This window comes from Gymnoscopelus microlampas, assembly GCF_963454915.1.
Source record: "Gymnoscopelus microlampas genome assembly, chromosome: 9".
In the NCBI taxonomy this organism is placed as follows: domain Eukaryota; kingdom Metazoa; phylum Chordata; class Actinopteri; order Myctophiformes; family Myctophidae; genus Gymnoscopelus; species Gymnoscopelus microlampas.
In genome coordinates, this window is record NC_139946.1 from 34,111,917 (window position 1) to 34,138,307 (window position 26,391).

The following is a 26,391-nucleotide window of genomic DNA, read 5'->3' on the forward strand; positions in this document are numbered from 1 at the left end:
TGATGTATTGTAATGCAAATACAGGCACATACTATAACCAAAGCATTGGTTTTAATTGTGTTTAATTCTTAGGTTTAACAATATATCAAATAATAATACAAATAATAGTAATAGTAGTAGTAGTAGAGCTTGAGCACAGTAAAAACAATTCATCCTATAGTAGATGTCCCTTGTGCTATATATTTAGCATGAGCACTGATGTAAAAACCTACATACAGTAAGTGAAGATTTTGAAGAATCTCCATACCCATACCTACATCCTGTTTTTCCTTTCCTTTCTCGTTTTCTCTGGCCAGGTCCTTTTCCTTCGCTCTTCTCCCCTCTCCTCTCCTCTCCTCTCCTCCTCCAGCTCCCCGTCTCTTTCACTCTCTTTCTTCTGTGTCTCTTCCAGCCGCACTCCCCATTCTCCCCCCCTCCTTTCTACAGCACCCCCCCCTCTCTCTCTCCCCCTCCCACTCCCCCATATCCTTCTCACTCTTCCCTCCAACCAACCCCCACCACCACTCCCCCCCCGCCCCCATCCCTCCTTCGATCTCCTCCCTGCTCTGCTCTGCTGGAGCTCAAATCACAGCCCCGGTCCCTGGCAGATGGAGGATAGGAGAGCGGAGCTCTTAACTAGCCAGCCTGAGCCTCTGCTCTCTGCACACCAACTGCTGCCTGCCTCCCCTCCCTGCCTCCCGAAACAGCTCAGACAGCACACAGCCACCCCGCTCCCCGTCCACCACCAGCCTCTCCTCCTCTGGGGACCGAGTCTTAGTATCCTCGTGGGGAATGGTGGGTATAGTATTAGTCCATATCTGGCCACACTAGAAAGGACATGGAGACATAATAATAGATAGTTGTCCTTCATCCCTGTATAACCGTATAGGCCCAGATTATAAGGATCCATTCCAGCTTCTGTGTCAGTGTAATGGATTATATATACTTTAAACACTTTTTGTTGTCCAAATGGCTGCCCCTTTCTTCTTCTATAATTCACTGTATGCAATGCCGTGTATGCACAGTTAATTCCTCAGTGTCCATATAACTGTGAGTGTTCACATGTAACTGAATGGATTTACGGGTCCATTTGGTTACATGTGTGTACACTCGCAGTTTCAAATGGATAAACTAATATTGAGGATTTTAATATGTGTAGTGAGCACAATATGATTATATCTGCTGGTTTGGATGTGGACAAGGAAGGACATATGTGAATTTGCCAATGTCAAATGACAATGGAAACAGCCCAAAATGTTCCTTGAGAATTTAGGTGTACTGTATGTGACAAAATTATCAGCATTAATTTAACTCTGAGATGTTACACGGTTAAATTAACCTACAGGATTTAGCTGTGTATCAGGTCTCATCTGGCGGTCTCAGTCTGGCCTGGCATGGACCAGACCACCAGTTGTGGTCTGGAGTAGACACCGACTGCTCCTCTGTGCTATTTGCAGGCCTGTCTGTCCAAAGGAATCTGGTGCGCTGACTGTCACTTGGTGGCCATGTGTGTTGTTGGTTTTTTTTATATCACTAATTCTACCACAGGGATCTGGTTGTCCATCTGACCACCGTGGAGCCTGCTGCCCTGAGGCGAGCTGACACTGTCTGTGTAGAACGACCAGACGTTGATGTAGGGGCTGCTCAGATGCTGCTTGAATATCAAGACGTGTGTGTGTGTGTGTGTGTGTGTGTGTGTGTGTGTGTGTGTGTGTGTGTGTGTGTGTGCACACACGCGTGCACACACACACACACACACACACACACACACACACACACACACACACACACACACACACACAGAGCAGTGGCTGGCCAGTTGCTGAGACTGATGTTCCTTTGAGCCATCATACCGCCGACACTCAAGTTTTTTCTCCCCGCCAACCCTGTAGCAGTTCCTGGCTGGTCTGGCCAACAATGATGGAGACACTATATAACTGACTGTGGTTGGGGCATTGGCCGCGGGGCTGGTGTGTGTGTGTGTGTGTGTGTGTGTGTCTGTGCCTGCATGTGAAATGGGGTGGGGCTGTGGGGTGCTGAACGAGTTGGGGGGATGCCTGGCCTGTCAAATGTTTCTGACTGGAGCCTGCCCGGTCATGGCTCTAAACTGGACAGCTCTCCATTTCTCTGCGGCTTGTGCCATTCTCCTGTAGCCCTGTAGCAGACTGCACATAACTGCCACCCTGCTACAGCAAAAGCATATGCTTCAGCTTAAGGTCAGAGATGTTCAGTCCAAAAGGGGAGAAATAAATACCTCACATATAGCCAGTTGGTTGTTTCAACTTGGGAGTGCTTAAGCACTGAATGAATGGAAATCGCTCAGTTGTGTGTGTTGACATTTTTTATTATCATGTTTAGAATGGCGTTATCGTTTCAACAAAAAAATCATTAATCAATGAATAAGGCATATTACTGTTTTCCATAGTAATATTATACATACATTAAAGTGTTCCATTGAAGTGAATACCATCTGTAACTTATAATTATGACAGGCCTATAATGATGTTTAGACCATATTGTTGATATTCATAACAATATCATTTATCTAACTGTCTTTCAGCAGCTTCAAAAGTAGCTTCAGCAGCTTCAAAAGTAGAGACATTGCAGAATTTATATCCCCATTTTGAGGATTTACACAATATAATAAGGCTCAGCCAAGCATTATTGTTGGTAAATGGGTTCAATAACATGAAGATCGGACTTAGTAATTGAGAGGACGGGGCAAATCCCTTCCCCCCTTGTTTTTGTATTTCCTAAGTGAATTTCTCCAGAAATCTGTCTAAAGGGATTGCTGTGCTGTTTGCGACTCAGTCACCAACTGCTAGGCTAGAAAACGAAGGGGGAAAAAAAATCTCAAACTGTGCCATCACTGGAGTGGGAAGACGTGGAGGGATGAGGCAGACATGAAAGTTGGCCTATTTCATGGTCAGGCTGCGGGACCGCCAAGGCCCTGAATGGCAATGCATCTACTTTAATGTGACAGACAAGTCCCTAGGCAAAACTGTGAGAGCCACGGCAGGCAGGCGGGCCCAGGTACTTGATGAGTGTGACACCCTCACCATTCCAGTGTAGAAATGTTGTTTCCGCACGCTCCGCTGCCTCGCTTCAAAATTCCACCAAATAAATTCGCCTCTCATCCCGCCTGACGATGCGTCCCCGCGAACCTGTCCTCCCCAGCACTGTTGGGATCATGAATCTCCTTGTAGCCGCTCACAGGGCTTTGCTCCGATCACTAAGCACTTGCCTTTGGGACCCACCTGCCGGGGAAAACTGTGGCCGTGCCAGTAGGCGGCTGCGACAGAATTCCATGGCAGACACACTCACTCATCCCAACGCTGTTTGCCCAATCAAGCGGAGACAGTCAAGTGTGTGTGGCAGGTTCGCAGCTAGAGCGCCCAAGGGCATTGCGCTGCCTACCTACATGCAATCATAAAATAAAGATGCACATTTCTTCTCTTTTTTTTACTCTTGCACGCACAGGTAGTGAGATATGAGTGGTTGACCTTTCCTTGTTCTGTCTCTGTAGGCTACAAAGTGTACAGCGTTTAGTCAAACCCTTATTCTATATGAGCCTATTATGAGCCACAGGGTGTTTTGGGAGTGTAGGCCTACAGTGTATGTGTGTATGTGTATGTGTATGTGTGTGTGTATGTGTGTGTGTGTGTGTGTGTGTGTGTGTGTGTGTGTGTGTGTGTGTGTGTGTGTGTGTGTGTGTGTGTGTGTGTGTGTGTGTGTGTGTGTGTGTGTGTGTGTGTGTGTATGACTGTATGCACATGCATGTGAATATGGGCTGATCTATTGCAGTGTTGGGATGAGAGGGGCCTAGAGTTCATTAGGCTGTGGCTCAGGGGAGCCGCCGCAGGGAGCTGTGCTGGAGCCAAGTGTTGCCAGGAGGCTGAGTTGCAAGTCCAGTGGGGAGGGAGGCTGTTGATGTCCATGGCATGTTTGTTAACAGCCTGATTCCATCAAGTGGTGTAAATGCAGCGCAGCCAAGTGTGAGCCCTGACCCTTGGCCCTGCCTATTTTTAACATCATTGCACTTCAGTCAAAGGTAGACAGTTCAGTTACTCACCGAGTGGAGTAAATGAAGCTAATATTCATGCATTTGTACAATTGTGAGAAAGAAATAACAAGAAAAGGCAAAGTAAAAGAGCACAGCATGTGCTCTTTCAACTATCAACATCAACAACAACTATCAACTATCAACATCCAACTATCTGCGGTTAGTATCGCCTATACGGCCTTTATCTTGGGGGCGAAGATCTTAAATGAACATAAAGTTTTCATCTCCATACTCCCACAACCTTGGTAAATCTATTTGTAATCCAAATGGAAAAAGATATTAAATACTGTTGGAAAACATGGACACGTTGATATTTCATTGGACACTCAAGGCAAAATGACTGTACAATGTCACTATTTTACTATGAGGATGAGGTTCTAGCAAATGGATCCCTCCTCCCTTCTCTCCTATCTTGTGAGAATAAAAATAATCTAGAGAATAGTTGTGATTCATAGGAGTTGGGTATTGCACAGACACTACTCCATATTTCATCATTTAGTATGCTGCTAAAAAATGACTCTCAAAGCAGTCCAAAATAACGACAGGCAGAAGACAGGCTACATGTGATGTGTTCCATTCAAAACAGGCCCCATATATTTAACTTTCGGCTTTCACCTGAGTCTATACATAAAACAGAGAATTAAACCTTTTCCTCATCGCTGGTTCTTTCACGTTGATTTGGCCGTATGGACACTGGGGATGAGAGAAGGACAAAATTAAATAAATAAACCGTATCAGTTATGCCAGGTATGTTCACAATGTTACACTGCTCTCACATAGAAGAAAAAAAGATGACAAATATATAGCATATGAGAGAAAGAAAGTGAAAACTATAATACTATGGTAGAAAAAAGTAAATACATAAATAATTAAGCAAGACCTACAACAAATAGCTAAAATAGTATTAGTATATATAGTAAAATATTGGTTTTTTTTCGGGGGTTTTTGGGTTAATATTTAAACGATTAAATATGTGGGCGTAGGGATTTATAGCACAGGACAGTGAGACATGCACAAAACTGAACTTGACAGTAAAGAATAGTGTAAAGCAGAATACAAAACCGTGCAGAAAAGAAAAGAAAAAATAGAACAGTACTGTATAGCACACTACAGCACAGAACACAGAGCGGAATCAAACAGCCAGCCCAGAACAGACGAACACAGCACGGAATGGACAACAGTAGAGGAGAACATGACAGAATGTGACAAATGGAACAGAACTCACATGTCTGCATGCAGTGCCACAGCATTTCCTCCGCTGCAGGTGAGCATATGCTGTGAACACCTTATACCCGCTGGCTGGGTCTACATACATCCTCTTCTTTGCCTGGACATAATGGATATTATTATTCAAATGAAATACACGCAAAAAACCCACGTACTGTACATACGCAGGTAAGACATTGTGTTGAGCCATGAAGGAAAATGGAAAATACATGACGCCTATGCACAGAAAAAGATGTAGGCTGGTGGCGCACAGTTCAATCAGGGGATGTCTGCAATATTTAATAAGCCAAATTTCACAAATACTGTGTATTAATATACAACATAGGATGTACAGGCACTGGATGCTTATAACAAAAAACAAACATACATTTTCAAGTGCCTTTTGCTTGTGACTAAACACCCACCTTGTATACAGACACACTAACACCTTCTGTACGGTAAACCCACTGAACTATCTGCCACTGCTTTGGAAGTTAGAAAATGTCATCTCTCAGTCTGTTTCAAACTGAGGACCCACTAGCCGGTGAGCTTTGACAGGCCACAAAGGAAAAAGGCCCCAGGGTCTTTGGTGACATGGCCTGTCATTTCACATGGCATTGCAGAGCCACATAGTGAAGCTGGCATAGCCGGGCACTCCCCCATGCATTGTGCTTTTACCACCCAGACCTCCCCAGGTCGTGGCCAACTTGCTTCAACTTCAAGCACAGTCGGAGGCACAATATTTAGTGCAGAAAACCCCAAAGGCATTTACAAATAATGGCACCACCACAACCATTTCAGTGGGAGAGCTCAGTAATCATGTTTGTTTAAAGGACTACACAAAGACTTGTTGGATATGGTGGTGATGGAGAAATGTTTCCCCTTTAAGTGAATAAAGGAATTCACAAAAAAAAAGAAAAAAGAAAAAGGGAATTCACTAGCCATGACAGATATTATACCTGTCATGACAAGTGAATTCCTTTATTATACAGTTTTTATGCTATTTCTGAATAATAATAGCATTGTAATACATATATAATACATATATAATATCTGAAATATACCATATTTATACCATATACCATATTTATACCATATGGTATATCTGAGATATACCATATGTATTACAATGCTATTATTATTCAGCAATAGTATAAAACCTGTGAATAACTAGTCTATTACTATATAGAGCTCAACTCTTCACTATGGGCAGAATAGCCAAGTTCTGTCTGTGTGCAAATGCATTCTGACTAGGAAATATTTCCATTCAAGCAGAAAATGCATTGGACTGACAACTAGACAGGGAAATAAAAACGAGCTCAGAATCCAACAAAAGAATGTTTCAGAATCTTTCTCAGTGATGTAAAAACTACTCAGATGTTTTACTACTTAGGTTCAAAATGTATTAAAAGATCTTTTGAAAATAGCAAATCTACACGCTCACAATGCCTTCTAATGCAAGGCATTGTGAGCTTGTAGATCGGCTATTTTCAAATAGCAGAAATACATAAAGTAAACTAAATCTACAAAGTAATTAAAGTTTTCATATAATTGTAGTGGAGTAAAAGTATAATATTTGCCTCTGAGATGTATAGTGGAGTAGAAGTAATAGTACTGAACATTGAAAATACTCCAGTAAAGTAAAAGAAATACCTCAAAATTAAACTTATAAGCACAGTACTCGAGTAAATGTACTTAGTTACCACCACTGCAAAATAATGTTTCTGCACCTTTCCTCTTGTCTTACCTCACATGCCTCTCGGTGTAAGTTATAAATGGCCAGCTCGTCCTCGGTGAAGTGTTGTCCAGCGTGGTCCATGTCAACACACATGACACTGGTCACCACTTCATTGAACTCATTGGTCTCATTCTGCTCGGTATTATTGCTCTGTAACGTCCTGTTGCTTATCAACAATGGCTTTGAGTTTTCTTCCGAGAGCTTCTGTATCGACATGCTTACAAGTCGTTTATAAAGTTGTGGATGGAAAATGAATCTGCTGACAAACGGGTTGTTCGGGAGACTTTGGATAAACATTTTTTTCAATGACAAGAGTCAGCGAACATCTGATGTTGCATGATGTTTCGGTCGGTCAAATATACACTATCTGTCGTCGTTACTGTGTAACATCATGCTGCTTCTGACCCATCCGTGACAATGAAACCCACGGGGAAAACTTTGTCTAAAGACCACATGCAGAAAAATACCCCAAAATAAATGAACGAGGGGTGCAACCATAGAGTTATATATCGGTGCAACCGGGAGACAACATTTACGCTGGTTCCAGCTTCCTCTACTCTTGTCCCTCTCTCTTGACATGTGACCATACCATAGTATTGCCTAATGATTTACACAGTGCCTCTACCGTTGTAAAGCAGCTACTACACAAAATACTGTATAGGTTTTGCATTCAATTCAATTCAATTCAAAGGGCTTTATTGGCATCATGGCATTAGAAAACATACGTTTTCATTACCAAAGCAAAAATTCAATCAAAACAAAATAATGTATGTACAATTAAAAGGGAAGAGAAACGATGTGTACACGGAGCTGTTACATTGCAACTGAGGGAAATCTAACTTCACACAACCATAAGAATTGTGCATTTGCTGTCAGAAATTGTTAGCCAGTTTGCACATGTTAGCTTGGGATAAGCCTTTGCAAAGTTGATAATTTCTCTGTATGTATGTATAGTGTTTCTCCAATTTATTATGTAATAATAATAATAATAATAATAATATAATAATAATAATAAGAAGAAGAAGAAGAAGAATGATGATGATGATGATGATGATGATGATGGTGTAATGGCTAATTGTGTTGCTGATCCAAAGAAGTAGTCATGGTGACTTTTTTATAGGATTACTCTTTGATTTGTAAACATAGCCTACCAAACCAACTCACACAGCACAGAAATGGGATAGAGTGTTAACAGCAGCTAACCCTCTTGTTCAGGGTTTTGTCCCAATTACGCACACATAAAACAATGGTTAAACGAACATTAATCACACATAAATCCCCACAACAGATTCACATGGTAAATAACAACACAATAACACAAAGAACATCAATTTGTGGGCAGTGGGTGGGCACCCGACGCATGCTGGGGAATCCCCCTCAGCACTAACAGCCTGGGATGCTGCAATAATCACAATAAAGTCAACACATGCAGGCAAATTTCCAGGTTTCTGACATGATGAATGAAGGATTTATGAATATTATAGCTTATTGCTTGGCACTGCTAGTCAGATCCCTCTGATTTAAACAACATACAGGTTAATACTGGAAAATAGGCTATACAAAATAGTATGATGGGTTGGACTGAGCTCTGTGAGGTTGATGAGTGGACATTAATGGCCTTCTCAAGGTTATCTACTGCTGCAAGCTACCACTGATTATGTGTCAAGTCCTGCATTCTGGCTAATGAAACATGACGTGTCTTCTGACTGACATCATGGGGGTCAATTCTCCCCCAGACAACTTGCACATTGCTGGTCAAAACATTCTGTGAACATTTTTACTTATAGACACAACAATATTATTATTACACCCCCTCGCATAATAAATATGCTTGTACCTCTTGAATTTGAACCATTCTGTACATCGTTATATTGTCAACTTTTCTGTGTAAAGTTACTTACCCTATAGGCCAAGGAATACAAATATGCAGCTATTTTATAATAACCCTATAATGTAGCCTATACCTGACCATATTTTCATGTAGGCCTACATCCATTGTGTTTACTCTAAAATCATTTTATTATTAGAAATATATAAATATAAATTAAGGATGTGCTTTGAACACAACTTCTATAATATATAGCAAACACCATCCATATTAAAGGTGAAATTGCCATTGGCAATGTAAGAGTATCCCCAAAATGAACAAATTAGGTGTAAGATAAGGTGAAGACAAGGGGAGGACAAATAAAGGAAGCACTTGTTATATTTTTTTCTAAAGTTAGAATTTAGTTTACTCCAAATTCATGTTTTGGTGCAGGATTCACTGTTTTTCCAGGTATCAAAACCTGTGTGTGGGTGCGAGCATGTTTTTCTTTTTTCTTATTTAAGAAAAGGCAATGGACCTGCCATTATCATTTCATAAGGGTGCCTGAGACAGCCTGCCCCAGTCTGCTGCCACTTAATTACCTCCCAGTCAGCCTGAAGAAAATTGGCTCTGATCCAGACAGATTCTCTGGAGGAGAGAAAGAAAGAAAGAAAGAGAGAAGCACATCTAAGCCATTGAGTTTCAATTTACCATGGGACAAATATAATCATTCCTTAATGCAAATAAACTGGTCAGTGACTCAGCATCTTAATGAGCCATGTGTTGCATACACATACAGTATGGCATATTATTCAGCTTGAGTGTAAAATATGAACATCCCCCTGTACTGATAGTCATAATACTGTAATAACGCTACAATTCAACTCAATCAATGCACATTACATATTAAACCATTAATCATAGATTTTATGTGCTTCATGAAGTTTGTTGTTATCATGGTGTAAAGTAACTAAGTACATTTACTCAAGTACTGTACCTAAGTACAATTTTGAGGTATTTTTTACTCCACTGGAGTATTTCCAAATTTCAGTACTTTTACTTCCACTCCACTACATCTCAGAGGCAAATATTTTACTCCAGTACAATTATTTGAAAACTTTAGTTACTATTTACTTTGTAGATTTTGATTATTATTAAAAAAAACATACATTAACCTCTTCAGCCATTTGAAAATAGCCGATCTACAAGCTCACAATGCGTTGCATCACGATGCATTGTGAGCTTGTAGATCTGCTATTTTCAAAAGAGTTTTAGACATCACATTTCATACATTTGAAAACTTGTGACATGGGACATTGTGCATGATGAGCACTTTCTACTTTTGGTACCCTAAGATCTAAGTACATTTTAATAGTTAATACCAATACTTTGATACCAGTACTTTTACTCCAGTCATTTTAATTCCGGACTTTTACTTGTACTTTTACTCTACTTACTTTAGTATTTCTACATTGCAGTATTGATACTTTTACTTAAGTAAAGAATTTGAGTTATTTTTCCACCACTGGTTGTTATTCTGCTGAAGTGGAGTCCCCCCCCCCCCCCCCCCCCAACAGCAAGGTGCTCATCATCATTCAGAAGACATGATGATGACGTCACTAAATCTTTGACAGCACTTCCTGGAGTGTGTTTGTTGTGGGAAATACACATACCAGCGTATAGGGATCGGGCATAGCTGGAAGTGAAACGGGGCCACTTCTACAGCACACACACTCAATAAGAACGACATACATTGCATCCGTTTACATTATTCAGCCTCTCAGGCACATTGTCGCCGCTATTAACGGAAGGTATTATCCACATAGCTTCGGACCGTAAAGTACAGTGTAGTCTGGACACCGACGCGCTGCGGACAGCCTGTCGCGATGTTGTTGTAAACCATGGACAGCAGGATAAAGTAAGACACCAGTTTGTTTTCTTTTTCTCCCCTTCTATCGCTTTGCTTTCTGTACGAACCAGTAGGATAATAGACCCAACGTGGAGCTAATAGCAGCTAGCAGCACGGTGTTAGTGTGTGTGTGGATGAAGGAATGTTATGTTTCACACGCAATGTTGAGACAGTGGAATTAGCAGGCAGGCCAGCTGGCTCGGCAGCATTTGGGTCAGTCAGCCTGCTGAGCTGCTGTCTGTGGCTGACCACGAATTAGCAGCTCTGCTAGCCAAGCAAACCCCGGCTTGCATTCACCCAATTCACCCAGCGAGCTCTGCTGCTGCTGGCTGGCCCCGAGTTTAGACCGTTATAAGTTTGTTGTCTATATGAAGATGGATGGATCACCTTGTGACATTAGCTTACCAGTTACTACAATGCTGAATTAAAACCACTCAATTTCAATTCTCACTAGTGACCTTAGCTACTGACTGACGCTGCCTATATGGACAGACAGAGTGACACGTACACAACACACCGTAAAAGCTGTTCCTTTTCATTTCAGGTTGGATCCAGAAAGAACATTTGATTTCGTTCTACAGGTGGCATGTCCAGCATCTGAACATGAGGGTAGGTAACTCAGTGACACCCTAGTAATAGACTTATCAATGACTAGTATTGTCTGAATTAAAATTTCTCTCTGCTTTGTGTTTTTGATTGATTGATTAAATGCTTAAGTTTGCAAATAGTACAGTGGTACGATTTTACAATCATTGCTAAAAGGATAAGAAAAAGCCCTAGGGGCTTGTTTCCATTGTGGTCCTGTTTTAGAACCTTTCCAGGGCAGGATTTTAAACATACTGAACATTATACATAATACATTTTACGCTGACATTGTCATTGGGACCGTAATTGAAAAGAAACTCCCATGTGTTTGTCACTCTTTGTATGGTACATATCTGAAAAATGACTGTTTGTGGTGGGTAATAATAATTACAGTGTTCACTGATAATGGTGTGTAGTCTGAATAGTATATGCTATAGCAGAAGCAGTATTTAGTCTGTTTAATGCTGTTCTCCAGCACAAGTCTCAGGTAACTTGTGTCAGAAAGCTATACTTTCATAAAATCTTTGGATGTCTGAGTCATTCCTCTCAAAGTGAAGGGAATGATTATACCTGGTGTGTTATTACAGGTGTATGTGTTCTGCTGTATGCCTTAGAAAACCTAAGAAAGGACAAGATCATATTTTTTTAAAGGTATAACACCAAGGCATCTTTTAGACGTCTTTATTCAACAGATGTAAAAAAAAAAGATGCAAAACGCACATCATTTATTTATGGTTTCAACAAGCCCAGTTACACATCAACACTATGCTATCATCAAATTATAAGCTGTTGTATCAGACCTAACCATTGAAGGCAATGTTGCTCTAGCAGAAAAAGCCTGGGTACCGAGCAGTGACCCAGGCAGTTTTGGAAAGTTTCTGCTGCGGTATGGTCAGCAAGTAGCATTAGGCTAGCTGTTTTGCGTTGCGATGGTCAAACATTCCAGCTGCAGCAGCATGCAAGCCTGGACAGAAACTTGAGTGTTGAGGCTAACCCAGGAAATGATGTTGGCCACTGAAGAACAACAATGTATTCCTGCGTTATGAATATGGGAATCAAAACAACCTATATTTCACATCAATATCCAGTGTCACCCTTAAGTCGAATATCATGCAAAAACAGTTGTGCTGCATATTACACCGGCTCTCTTGTTTTCCCCACTCGGTTTTGACGTTAAAGAGGTGTGCTGTGGACGGGTCACTTGTGCAGCTGCTGAGTTGACCATATAGAGGGAAAAGTTATCCTTGGACGTTGCTCTGATATTAGATTTAAAACCATACTCATAAACCACCGGCCTATACTGTAATAACTGACTTCCCCCCATGTCTGATCCAGGGTCAGGCTCATATCCGGACTCCTTCTCTCAGGAGGACGGCTTCATAGCTATATGTATGTACACACACCCCTTAGGGCAAATGGAGCACACCCAGTCTGTTCCGGCATTGGACAGTCCTCCTGCCACTACACTGTACCAAATCCTCATTGGCTAACAGAACCGTGGCATTCAGGAAGTAGACATGATGGAAGAAATCTCAGGAGATGTCACTGTATAATATTTGCCAGCTGAGGCTTATGATTTGGATGCCTTGTTTGCTTTAAAAGGAGTGGTTTCAGATAACCAAATAAGGGCTGAGCCACTTCTTCCGTAGTTATTAGATCAATTTCCCTTTCTTCAAACTTCCTGTGTCTGAGGTACGAGGGATTTGAAATGATATGGCTTTTGAATGTCACAACTTAATCCATAAACTGTGCTTTGCATGTGCTCGCATCATTATACTCAAAGTGAATTGATGGATTGTGTGTGAATAATAGATTTGTAGGCCTACAGGTGCATTAAGCCACAACATCTGACCTTTCTCATGTGCACTGTACACTTTGTCTCAGTTCTGTCATTCTACGTTTCATACACTTTTGATATGAGCTCACAAGAGTTACTGCTATGAGTCACACCAGAAAGGCTTTGGCCAGGCTGTGAAACCTCTTCAATCACTCACCACAAACTAGACCCGTTTCTCCTACTGCCAAAACGTAGAGGCGCAGCCAAAAAGGCACATCATATTCACACTTTATCTTCTCATTGCTGCATGGAGGCAAACAAATAATAGCCCACAGTAATGTCCGACATAGGCTATAATTAAATTGTCATAGCAACACAGAGTGGAACATTTAGGTCTAACCATTTGGAGAAGTGGCCTATGGTTTCACTTTGCTCATACAGTATCTTTTCATTTCTCCCGGCAAGGTGGTTACTAATTATATTTTAAGTGCAGCGTCGTGATGAATAGAGTGATTTTGATTCCCAGTTCTCCCAGTTGAGTTGTTCTATACTCCCACTGCCGTGCGCTGCCATCTACCTTACATTACCCTATGTTGAAAAATGGCCTGTGAAAGGGTATCCTCCTTGAGTGATCTGAAAGTTAGGTGTGTGCCGTTCAGGATTTGCTGATGTCACAGCAGCGCTTTGCCCGTTCTCACCACATCCTGTCTGTGCTGTGCTGTGCTGTGCTGTGCTTCCAGGAAACTAACACCCTGTGTGTCACAGCTTGCTGCCAGTCTTAAGTGCAAAGGGGGGTTTGCACTGCTTGGCTTTGATCTATCTCTGTGAAAAAGTCAACTAAAGGTTGATTGTACATTTGAGCCAATATGGCACAGACATATTAGAGAATATGTAACCTTGTAACCTTTCAAAGCACCTTTTCCGCTACCTCCTGTGTTTTGAGTATCTGATTATTTTTACCCCTTTTTTCTTTCAATGTAGTCGTTTCCTATTAATGCCTATTAATTCCTCCCCACACATTACTGCGTTGCCACCGCTAGTGTATCGTACTGGCTCACCTGCCAGTGAGGAGCCCCCACCGGGAGGACGTAGCGCCTCCGTCCTACTCCTCCCTTTCAACATTCCCTGCCGACAGGTGCTGCCCCAGCCGTAGGAGTACGTACAGCGATAAATATCACCCTCTCCTAAAATGCTTAAAATGCTTTTAACACAAGATAGCAGCCTTCAACAATAGCGGTACATTCAGTGGTCAGGTTCGTTCAGAAATCTGCTTGTCAAGTGAAGAGCGAGCGCTCCATATATAGCCACGCGCGAGAACTCACTTACGTCGGATATCCTTGGGTACTCCCCCCGTTGCAGGACTCTGCCGTGAACACAGACCAATTTTGTTCATATAGACACTGCCAAACCGGATGCATTGCGATGGATTAGAACCACTATACTCTGTGGTGGTATCTTACCACTACACCACCAGAGCACCTTGTTTCCTGTGTTAACAGGGGTTTGCATTTGTTTCGGTGAGCTCCAAAAATCCACTGAGGCACTTGCATGTCTGCACACAGGCAGCGGGGCTTCTTTTTATAGTACGTTGTTTCAGGCTGGTTAGTTTGAGTTTGAGTCAGATCAATGACGAGTAGAATGTGCAGGAATTCTGTACGTGAAACTTCAAACAAAGAGGTTAAACCCTTATCTCAGTCTGACTCCAAGACTCTTTTGTAATAATGAAATTGTATTAATTTTTCACAGAAAAGCAAAACAACAAAGGAACTAAAATACTGTTGAATAAACAGTATAAATATAAATAATTAGCAAATGAAAATGGCAAATAAAAATAGACTCCAAGACTCTTAATAAGCTCACTGTTGAGTGTTGAATATGAAGACACAAGCTGAGTCTGATATTCAGTGACTGAGCCATGTCAGGTTAAACATAGCATAGGAGAACAGAAACCAAGCATATCGATACACTTTGTAATGTCAGTTTGGTTTTCTTCCAGTAAACACACTTTGTACACTGCAGCAACAATGACAATCAGCCTAAAGCTGTGAGCTGTATACTGTAGCAACTTTAACGTGTTCTACTCTGTTGCAAAGTGCCTACAGTGTATGGGCCTGCCTCACTTACCCTGTCACTCAAGTAGACCACTGTTAGCAGGGTTTCATAAGAAGCCTGGCCCTTTCTGATGTTCAGCCAACAGGGGCATCCAGCCTCTCAGGATGACCACTCATCCATGGGTGGCGTTGTTGTAGCTGGATGACCTCATAGGCTGTAGTTCAAATCTGACGTACAGGAATCCAGATCAAGCTAATGGCTTGCTTCTTGCTCTGGTAGAGGAGGATACTATTTTAGTTTACGAGTGTCGAGTTTTAGCCATGCAATTTTGGATCCTTAACTTTGGCAACGTTATCAGTGTGAGCCTGTTGGACAATGTCCGGCTTATTTCTCCCGCAGTTAGTTGCTATTTTTTCCCCCTTGGCTGAACATGGAAGCAAGGTAGCTACATTATATCCGTGCCGCAAGTAAGACCATTACTTTAACCCTTTCAATCCGTGAACACATCTACAAATGTCTTCTAAATCCTAACAGGTTTCTGAAAAATGTTGCTGTATCAGTGGTGCGCAAACCTTTTCCATGTCAAGGTGATGTCAAAATGATATGTATTTGGCCGCCGACCCCCATCTCAAATGATTTCATTCCAGGGACCCCCTGGAAGCATCTGAGTTACAAATGTACAAAGGTTACAAAAAAAAAAATATATATATTCAGATTTGCACACAAATGTTCACGATAAAAAACAAAATGCAGATCTACAAGCTCATAGTGCGGCACTCAGTGTCGCACTATGAGCTTGTATATCTGCTATTTTTGAATAGTCAAAGTATAAAATAATGGTTATAGCTAAAATGACACAGATGCGTTCCTGGGTTGAATGGGTTAACTGTCTGTCATATAGCATTTTGTTATAATGTGTTATTATTATTAATCTATTAGAAGGCATTTTGGTAGCCTCCTCGAAGCAGTGGTCCCTGAGTCACTCAATAACACATTTGCTATTAGTGGAGATTGCATGAGAACAATGAAATAAAATAAGCTGTACTGAAAAAAAGGCATGCATTTGGGTAGAATGGCAGCAGTGTTCAACTCGGGATTTGGCTCCACATTTCTAACCACAGATGACAGACACGGCCCTTTTTTCCCCCATGCTTGTCCACGGAGACCTGGCCTCCCTGTTCAGCCCCAGCCGAGCTCTGCTCAGTTGGCTCTGTTCACTTTGGATGCTCAGGAGCGAGCGTGCGTTGCCTGAGAGCGTGACTGGCATGCTAGCTACTAGCGGCCCTGGCTACATAGAGCCATATTGATGTGTTTCCAAGATGCTGCCAAAGCTAGCAGATGACGCTAGCGCTGCCAAGGCAGTAGGTGGGGACAGATGCTACCTGTCCTCTCCCGCTCCCTCCAGCCAGATTGCTCCTAGTAACAAAGCAATAAAGTTAATAGATCAGCATATCAATTTTACAACGGCATTTGTGCTGCAATTAGGGGAACGATTTGCCGTTTAAAAAAACACAGCAAAACTGTCAATGTTTTCATCTGGCTTTGATCACATTGTTGTGCCACTTTGTGTTGTGACAGCGTAGGCTTATCAGTTACCATTGAACATATGTCACATTTTTCATGAGAGTATTGACAAGTTCATTGTCAGCCTCGATATCCCTAGACAGCTCTTTGCGGGTATTAAAATGCGCTCCATATTGATGCACTTACATCTGCTTTTTTTCTTGTTTCCTACAGATAGAATGAAAGGGACCAGAAAGCAGTAGTTGGGAGCATTTTGCTTTTGATTCACATGGCCTTCTAACTTCACTTGCTCCAATGCACCAATTACGAAAAGTTACTTTTGTTCTGTTCCTCAAGAACATTCACACTGAGACCCGGAGGTCTCCAAGTGTCACCTCCCGCTAGCTAGTTCGTTATCAATCTGCTTCCCTCTCTGCTGTAGGCCCCTCAAGCAGAACTGTGATATTCCATTTTCACAGATACAGCTATGCTGTTTTTCTCCTTACACCCCCCCCCCCCCCCCCCCCCCCCCCCGCCCATACACCCACCCTCCACCCTTGGTATTCGCAGAGCAAAATGCCTGTGTAGTAGAACTTTTAGAAAAGGTTGAACACTGACATTCTGCAAAATGTCAAAATTGCTCCTTGACCCGGGAACAACAGTTCTGCAATCTGATTGGCTGCGGCATGTGTGTGGGGGTCATGACGGGCTCACACTCAGGCGGGAGGCCATTGGAGGGCTAGCAGATGCCACGGCAGCTAGGAGGGTGTTGATTGGTCATTAGAGAGGCCACACTCCTCTACTCACACTCCTGGGAGCACCCCTGGGTCTCACACTTTGTTTCTATTTCTCTCGGCCCTTCTGCCTTTCTCTCTTGTCTTGCCCATTTAACTTAGCTAAATTGGCTCCCTTACAGAGAGCAAGATATCATCTCACTCAGTGTCTTCTTTTTTTCCCTGTTTCTGAGAAGAATTTAGGAAGTCTGATAACTTCCCCCTGCTATGATATCTAATGACCACACACAGTGTGAGTGAACTTTGAGAAGTCCCCTCCCACTCCATTCTCTCTTCGAGTGTGTCTGCGGATCTTGTTTGACCAACAGTCCAACTTTCAGTAGCAAACTTCTTTTTGTCTGCATTGAGGGTAGAGGTCAGTAGCTGCCTTAGCCAGACAGTTCTAGCTGTTCTTATCTGTACTTTTGCCTGTTTCTTTAGTCAGTGCACTTAATATTTCCACAGGAATCAAAGTGAAAATATATTCCAAAACAGAGCTGACTGTTGTCTCTTCAAATATTTCCATTTCTTCACATGGTTGTATCTTAACGTCTTAATTAAACAATAGCCTAACTGGCAATGTACACGATTTTGTTTTTAAACTGAGACATTCATGCAATGATGTTCACTAATTATGGCTGGAATTTCATTAAGTTTTCAGGACATCATTAATTCTGTATGAGTTTTTCCTTCAGCATCACACTCTCCATACATATTACCCACTAAGTTATAAGCAAGTAAAGGTCCATTTGTATTGATTTTGGGTAGATTACATATTTGTCCAGCCATTGTTACTGCTATTCTTTGTGTACCACAGCCTTGTTCTTTTGTTTGTGTCGGGACTCATTTGTAGCACCCTGTCACCTGTCAGCATTCCATTCAGGGACAGTTTTGACTAGTTTTACCAGCTTGTGTGAAGCGCAAGCTGGCCCCTGTCAGTCTTTGCGCTAGCAGTGACTTTTTCATCACTTTCTCACCACTTTCTCCTCATTGGCTGTCCTTTAAGTCCGAAATCCATTCCCATACTCTGAACGGGCGTAAGATGTCACTGACTGAGTTACTGAATCAGTCAGTGCAACACATTCACCTGAACGTCCTCTCAGGCTACAGTGTTCAAAGGAGTTGAATTTGTTATTAAAAACTGTATTTATTATTAGAAGCCTAGTAGTTGTAGTTATTTTTGTTTATGTTTACACTTAGATGTTGGATTGTTTGTGCCTATGCATGAATAAATCCACTAGTGAGCTTTAGATGTGAAAGGCACCAAAACATTACTTAATTATCTTATTACACACCCCATAAAGCATTGAATTCATGGAGATTTTTTTGGTTTTGCATTTCTAAGGCAATAATTTGATGATAATAATAAAGAAGTATGCATCCGGTAGGAGACACAAAGGAGACTCTTTGAGTCTCCTACCGGAGACTCCGCTGGTAATCAAATTGTTGGCTCAGGAATGCAACAAAATCAAAAAAAATCTCCATGAATTCAAGGCTTCATGGAGTGTGTAATTGATAGAAAATAAGAAATTGTTTGGGTGAACCTTTAATATATATTGTTTTGGGTTGTTTTTGTGGCAAGCTAAAACCCTTGAAAAAGGGTTTTAGTTTGCCACAAGCCGGTATCATATGACTGCTTCATTTCTTGTTTTTAAGAGGTTGTAGTGAGTGCTCTCAAGCCTTTTTTCTTACGCAACTGTAGAATGAACCTGGGTAGATGCTGTTGATAATTAAACAGATCAAATACGTAACTTGAAATGTTGCTCTCATAATGTGGAAGGCCCTCACACCCTCATGCATGGAAATAGTTTTCATATATCACTGCCAGTTTATCTAATCGAAAAAGGTGCAATGAAAATGCTTGCGAGTGGGTAGATCATTGCCATATTTTATTTGGATGTACGATTATGAGTTCATCCTGTCCTTTGCTGGCTGACAGCAAATTTACAAACGCTGTCAAATTGTGGCAACTGGAAAGGCAGGGCAAGGCCTGTTGTGTAACTGCTTCATCTGTCTAAGAGGACTCACCTCACTCTAACAGCTCTGCTGTTTTCTGATGAAACTGCTCTTAGGCTCTTTTTCATTTTCTCTTTTGCATCTCTGTAGCTCTCTCTCCCTCTCGTACCTCCATTTTCACGAGTTGTGACAGGGGCAGACGGGCCCTACAGGGAGAGAGAGGAGGTCATTGGGACTGTCCAGGTGCCACCACTCCACAACACGCACACACACGCGCATGCACACGTGCACGGACGCAGGGCTGGGCCATGAAATGACGGAGAGAGAATCTGTCCATGGTACAGATGTCTGTAAACACAGTAATAACATAGAGGAGTAGGGGGGGGGTGTTGGTTGTTTGGTTGTGTTGAAAGCTGTTCTTTTCCTCTCACTGATGTAGTACTGGACCTACACACCATGTAGGTGTGTGTCTTCACTTATTTGTTTGCATAGTGTACGGTACACCCAATACAAAACATATATTTTTTTTCTTTCAGTATAAGTGTATTTCTTTTGTCATGAATCTCATGATTTAAAAATGTTCATGAACTTTAGTAGAGATATCTGTTGGACCTTCATCATGTAATGAACAAAGATAAAGAACATTGCAGACATACAGATACAGTATAGTAAATATCACCCCCGGTTGAGGCTAATCGGGGACCTCAGCTGGAGATTGGTTGTCGACGGCAACACTGTTGACCGCAGTAGTGATCTTTCCATAGTGCATTTTTTGGGACTTTCTTTGATGCCACTTTTCAGACTGCCAACTTGTGACATTAGAGTTTCTGGTTTGAGGCTGGATAAGTTTCTCTTCTTGGACATATTCTGCACTTCCATGTCATAAGGGCGAGGCCTCTAAACCCATAATATTTAGGACTGTGATATTTAGATGATGATTGTTTCCAGTCACCACAATTATCAACCCCTGATCATTCTTACGCTGTAATTGGCAAGATACGAACGTCTCGTGAATCACACGTGAACCCTGTCGTAATATTATCATGTGCTCGGATCTGCACTGGTTTATATGTTAGACTGATAAATGAGGGCCAGTATATGCAGGAGTTGTCTCTTTTCTTTCCTATGGATATTTCCTCCTACGCACCTGTCTACAAGAAACTGAAGGTGTGCATTTACAGTCAATATCACATCTTCACAATATCACAAATTGCAATATTCATATGGGAAATAGTCATTTTCACATGTAGAATTATTTTTGTATAGGGTATGTGAGAGCAAGCTTGCATGCTTGTGGGCATGCGCCCGTGTGTGTGTGTGTGTGTGTGTGTGTGTGTGTGTGTGTGTTTGTGTTTGTGCGCGCGCCCGTGTGTGTGTGTGTGTGTGTGTGTGTGAGAGGCAGAGACAGAAGCTGTGAGAGCTGCAGGAGCCTCATCTGAATTCACCGATGCAGCCAGACTGTGGGAGAACATGGAAAGACTTCTAGGAACTGGTGCTCACATTGGCTATTTTTAGACTTGCCTTTGCATGGCAAAAAAGTGGGGGAAAGTACCAGGGACCCGATCAATAATTTAAAAGTGGATGATTTTGATGAATTTAGAATAGTTGCCCTCTCTCGCAGCCTCACCGAATTTGTATTTTTGTGGTGTGTGTGTGCGCACGTGCGAGTGCGAGCACTTTGGAATAAATTTATACCCTACCCACCACTGACAGTTTATGTTCCAATGAGCTGTGGGAATATCAGGTGTTGTTTAAACACCAGTATTGACGGCTGCTTTTGCTCTGTTGGTGAACGTCCAAAAAACACTTGAGTCATCATGGTTATAAGCTGGTGGCCTGCAGTGTGTAGTGAATGGATGACCAGCAGCATGTATGTTAACAGGTCAGCAGCACAGCAGATGGCACGCACACACACACACACACACACACACACACACACACACACACACACACACACACACACACACACACACACACACACACACACACACACACACACACACACACACACACACACACACACACACACACACACACACACACACACACACACACACACACAGGCCACTTATCCAGACTTAAGAGAACAATGATTGGCCAGCTCATATGAATGTAATGCCGATGTGGCCTAGTTTTGCCCACAAATGAACAGGATTAGCCTAACTCCTGCTTTATTGTAGCTTTGCTCCTATTAATCTGCCAAAGTCTGGTAAATCGGATTTCATAAAAAAGCAGAGATGAAAAATCTGTTGACATTCATGGTTGTCATGTTGAGCAGATTTTGTGGAGACAGGAATTTAACAGGTTTTTGGGTGTACTCACTGGCTAGATTACATCAGCAGGCCCAATTTCTCTTGTAATAACACTCAGGCAAGCATCACCATTGTTTTTAAAACTCCGAAAATTGAACCATGGGACTATTTTTACACTCTCTCAGAGTTAAGATATTAACCACTTTCAACATGGCGTCCCTATTTTGGGCATGTCATTACAGGTGAAAACCTTAGGGTTACAGTAACATTTTCTGTGCAAATAGCAGATCTTCAAGCACAAGATCTACAACTCGTCATGATGAAACTCGTTGTCAGTTTACAGATTGGCTATTTTCGCTATTATATGTATATATGTATATTATATATTTTAGTGTAGTATATTGGGCATTCTCCGACATTCCTAGGCATCCATTAGCCGGCCCGGTAGTCAGGGAACCTTATCCTTGGGGATTTCACCCCAGTTACCTCTATATGGCTGTTTTCCCATATGATTTAGTGCACATATACATAACATGGCTATATTTAGACCGTAATGGCTGGTCTTACACATTCTATCACTTGAAGTAATATATACCATAAAAGTGGAATCAAGTCATTTCTCATTCTGCCAGGGCTCCCCTGAAATGCTCTGAGCATCTAGAGATCTTTGGACCTTATTTTTAAAACCTCTGACCTATAGACTAACCGCAGCGAAAGACAAATAACATCCCATCTAATACGCTAAACAGCAATGTCGTAACCTTAGGTTCTAGGAAAAAAGGTGGCTATTACAAAGTCATAAGTAAGTAATAATAAAGTAAACAAAGCTGACAAAACATTATATCAATTCACCTGTAACCAACTGTCTTTGTAGATACATGTATGTTTTGAACCAGTTTGGTTGTCACCAGCTTGGTGGTCACTAAACATGTTATCAAGATTCAAGAACACCTGACAGCTAATACTTCTGTTTTGTATCGTCGGGCCAAAGTTATAGACCTATATGCTTTTTTACCAGACAGATTCTCATGTTGGTGTTCTTCACTCACGGCCGCTGCCATGTAGACCAGGGGTTCTCAACCAGTGGTCCGGGGACAACCAGTGGTCCTTGAGGGGGTACCAGGGGGTCCCCAGCAAAATTAGTTAACACAGCGTCACAATCATTTTAACCACTTAGCTTTGCCTATTCAATAGGGGTGTGCCGATATATCGTCCCGCGATATATCGCGATACGTTTTCGCGACGATATGTATCGTTTTGGGAAAAAAAAATATTGTTTTTGAATTTTTTTTTTTTTTTTTTTTTTTTTTTTTTTACAATCATAATAATCAGGCATGCAAACGGCCCCGAAGTGAAAAGAGTGACAACATGTTTTTTTTTTTGGATTCAAAACGGCTATTGTAGCTGAAAAGCTACAAGTTTGCATGTCTGAATAATGCAAAAACAGAATTATTTGTTTGCATTTTCTTTTTTTCTCCTCCATATATTTTCATAGTAAAAAAAGTGCGTATCGTATCGTATCGAAATCGTATCGAAGTTGTGAGCCAAATATCGTATCGTATCGTTTCGTGAAATTAGTGTATCGGCACACCCCTACTATTCAAAAATAGCAGATATACAAGCTCATAGCACGGCACAGAGTGCCGCGCTATGAGCTTGTAGATCTGCTATTTTTGAAAAATCTTGAAAATGTTTGCATATCTTTGAATGTATTTTTTTTTTAAAGCGAAACATTTTCATTAAAATCTTTGCTTCTGGTCCGTGGCCAAATGTATATCAATTTAGGGGTCCTTGGCATGAAAAAGGTTGAAAACCACTGATGTAGACAGACCAGACTACGCAAACGAGCGCATGCCTTCCTTGTTCTAACAACACGCCTTAGTAGTATGGTGTCCTAACAACTGCACTTTTATACTCATCATTAAGACCTTAATTTGTGCATCATGGCCCAGCCCCAGTCAAGCAGAATTAGTGATATTGGCCCAGGTCTACTGTCTGTGTTGTCATTACAGACTCTCTCCACACTATTTATATGTCAACAGCCATGCCCTCGGGACATGTCTCTCTCCCATCAGATCTGCCGCTGCGTCGCCCAATGCCCTGCGTTTGACTGTGAATATGATGGTGTTTATGTGCAAGCAGTATAGGCCTACCAGCCCTTAATTTGGGATCTGTCCCATTTTTCAGTGCAGGGAATGTAGGTCAATCTTGATGCCTTTGTGAAGGTCTGAGCTGCTTCACCATTTGTCATCGCAAAGCATGTGACTCACCCACGAGGTCTTTGTTATCACACAAACCCGTGCACACACAGCCGCATGTGCGCACACACACATGCACACCCACACGTGCACAAGCACATGCACATAAACACTGCATGCTCTTATTTCATATGGCCAGAGGGAATGAGCGTGCTTTTCTGAGTTTATAACCCAAGTGCACCCGTAAATTCCCTTACCTGCCTCACTCCTCTCCTCGTTGAGAGATTTTGTTTTTGTCATGATATTCTCTGAGGGTGTTGATTGTGTATTTTAAGAAGTTATTAATGTGAGGGAAGCAGCTGTGTCGACAGCATTTTTCATTTTCATTTTTTATTTTCATTCACGCAGGTCAGTTTTCGGGTGTGCTGGTAGCTAACCGAATAGTGTGTCGATCACATAAACACAATGTTACCAGTTTTGATGCCAGCTGGAGAGCGGTGTTTCCATGTGTTTTTTTCTCTGACCTAGCTGAATTTCCAGCCCACACTGTCTTGTCTAAATAAAAACAGCCATAAAAAGGCAGGTCAATATCCTTGATTCATTCTGATTAGTCATTAATTACCCATGCACATTTTCTTAGAACTACATTGTGATTTAATTAAGCAAAATGCTCATTGATGCAACAACGGGACGAGTTGTCCATTTTGCCTCCAAATTGGCACAAAAAGTGGTCATGGGTCTGGCCTTTGAACCGTCTATTTTGGTATGTTCAGTAACTTCAGTTTTCTCAGACATTTTACAGTTTACATAAAAATTAGATTTTTGTCCAAGAGGGCGCCGCCCAGAGCTATTGAGATAGAAGGAGTTGTGTCATCTCTGTTCACTCCCATCGGCCCACAAACATAGCATTTCTGACCCCTCATTGACGCAACACTTCTGTTTCAATGGCCCAGGAATTGTAAACATTGGTGCTGCTGTTTATTTTCATCCATCTCCAACGTGCTTTGACATAATTTGTCTCTGACATTTTGTCATTTCTGGCGACAGACAGTGGACAAAGTGTGTGCTATTTCTCTCCATTAATTAATTGGCATCTGGTTGTGTTTGTTGTAGCTATATTTATTATGACTCAGACAAGACACTACAGTGGACTGTTGTTTAGTTTCTGACCGTGGAACAGCAATGAGGGACGGCATGAACGGAGAAGGATTATCCGCAGCGAGCCAACCTTTCTTCAAGACAGTAAATGGTATGTTGCTGACATATTGTGGAAATAAAACAATATCACAAGTCCACAATATCATGCATCGAGTTTCAGACCAGTCGCACACAATGTTCCGTCGGTTGTCTGTTGGACTATTTAGACACTGACGCTGAAACCGTAGAAGTGAAAAACAAAACAAATCTATAATTCCCATTCCCTGCATTCCCTTCATACTGCCTCAGTCCCACATGGGAAAGACAACCACCAGCATGCATGACATTATTAGGACCTGCTCTGTCTATAAGTCATTCATAAAAAAACTTAAATGATAATTAAATATAAAATACACTGCATTCACAACAGTACTCTTTAATACCATCTGCTTTTCAGAATTAAAGCTACATTGCTGCCTATAATGTATATAATACACATGATCAATATTGATCGATTACATTCAAAGGTGGTGGGGACAGTTGGGAGGAGCACGGGGAAGGGACCAAAAGGGTGTTTTTTTCTTTGACTTTGACCTCTTTATTGCAGTGGTTCTCAAACTTTTTCATGTCAAGGACCCCCAAATTGACACTCATTAGCCCGCGGACCCCCATTTCAAAAGATATGCCAGGGACCCCCATAAGAGAAGATTTTTACGGCTCTAGCAGTGATTCTCAACCATTTTAATTTCAAGGACCCCCGGTTTGACATGTATTAGGGCTACAGACCCCCATTTAATGGCATTTCTATCACTTGGACCGCAATTTATATTGTAAAATCTATGTCAATTTAACTCTGAGAGTGTACAAATGGAACCAAATGGACCCTAACGGGTCCATTTGGTTCCATTTGTACACTCTCAGAGTTACAGACCCATAAGGGTCCATTTGGTGCCTAATCTATCATTTAGCTGGGGACCCCCTGGAACTCCCTCAAGGACCCCTGGGGGTCCCCAGACCCCACTTTGAGAACCAATGCTTTATTGATAATAAACATATGTGAAATACATGCATTGTTACACAATTATCAAAAGATAAAATGCAATAAAGCCAGCGGCTTACTTCCATTGCGGTCCTTTCACATGTGTAAAGGATGTGGTGATGCATGATGAAGTACAGTGCAATCCAGAGACAAAGCCGGGGAAACAAACCCAAAAAGGAACGACAAAAGAAAACGAAGCAAAGCTAGGGTGTGTGCACTGTGCAGCTACAGATAACTGTGATGTATCAAATAAAAAATAGCCTACATAAGGTGTCCATATTTTGTAAATGTCAGCTTTCCTTTTCATTATGTAGGTGCAGATAGTCAAGAGGGATATAGATGGATATCTCTGCTATAGTATCCACTGAGACAGTGTGGGGGGGAGGCTTCCAGCCAAAAGCAATACAGTTTTTGCAG

The 26,391-nt window shown here is 41.7% G+C and overlaps 1 protein-coding gene across 4 annotated transcripts in view; it reads left to right on the forward strand.

Annotated features, from left to right (window-relative positions):
* Positions 1-10,461: 10,461 nt before the first annotated feature.
* dennd1b (DENN/MADD domain containing 1B) overlaps positions 10,462-26,391 on the forward strand; it is a 158,487-nt gene continuing 142,557 nt past the window's right edge. For all 4 annotated transcript variants that reach the window (XM_084067680.1, XM_084067683.1, XM_084067681.1 and 1 more), the window contains exons 1-2: positions 10,462-10,711; positions 11,247-11,311. In XM_084067680.1, the coding sequence (XP_083923806.1) occupies positions 10,695-10,711; positions 11,247-11,311 (82 nt within the window). In that variant the 5' untranslated portion in view covers positions 10,462-10,694. The remainder of the gene's footprint in view (positions 10,712-11,246; positions 11,312-26,391) is intronic.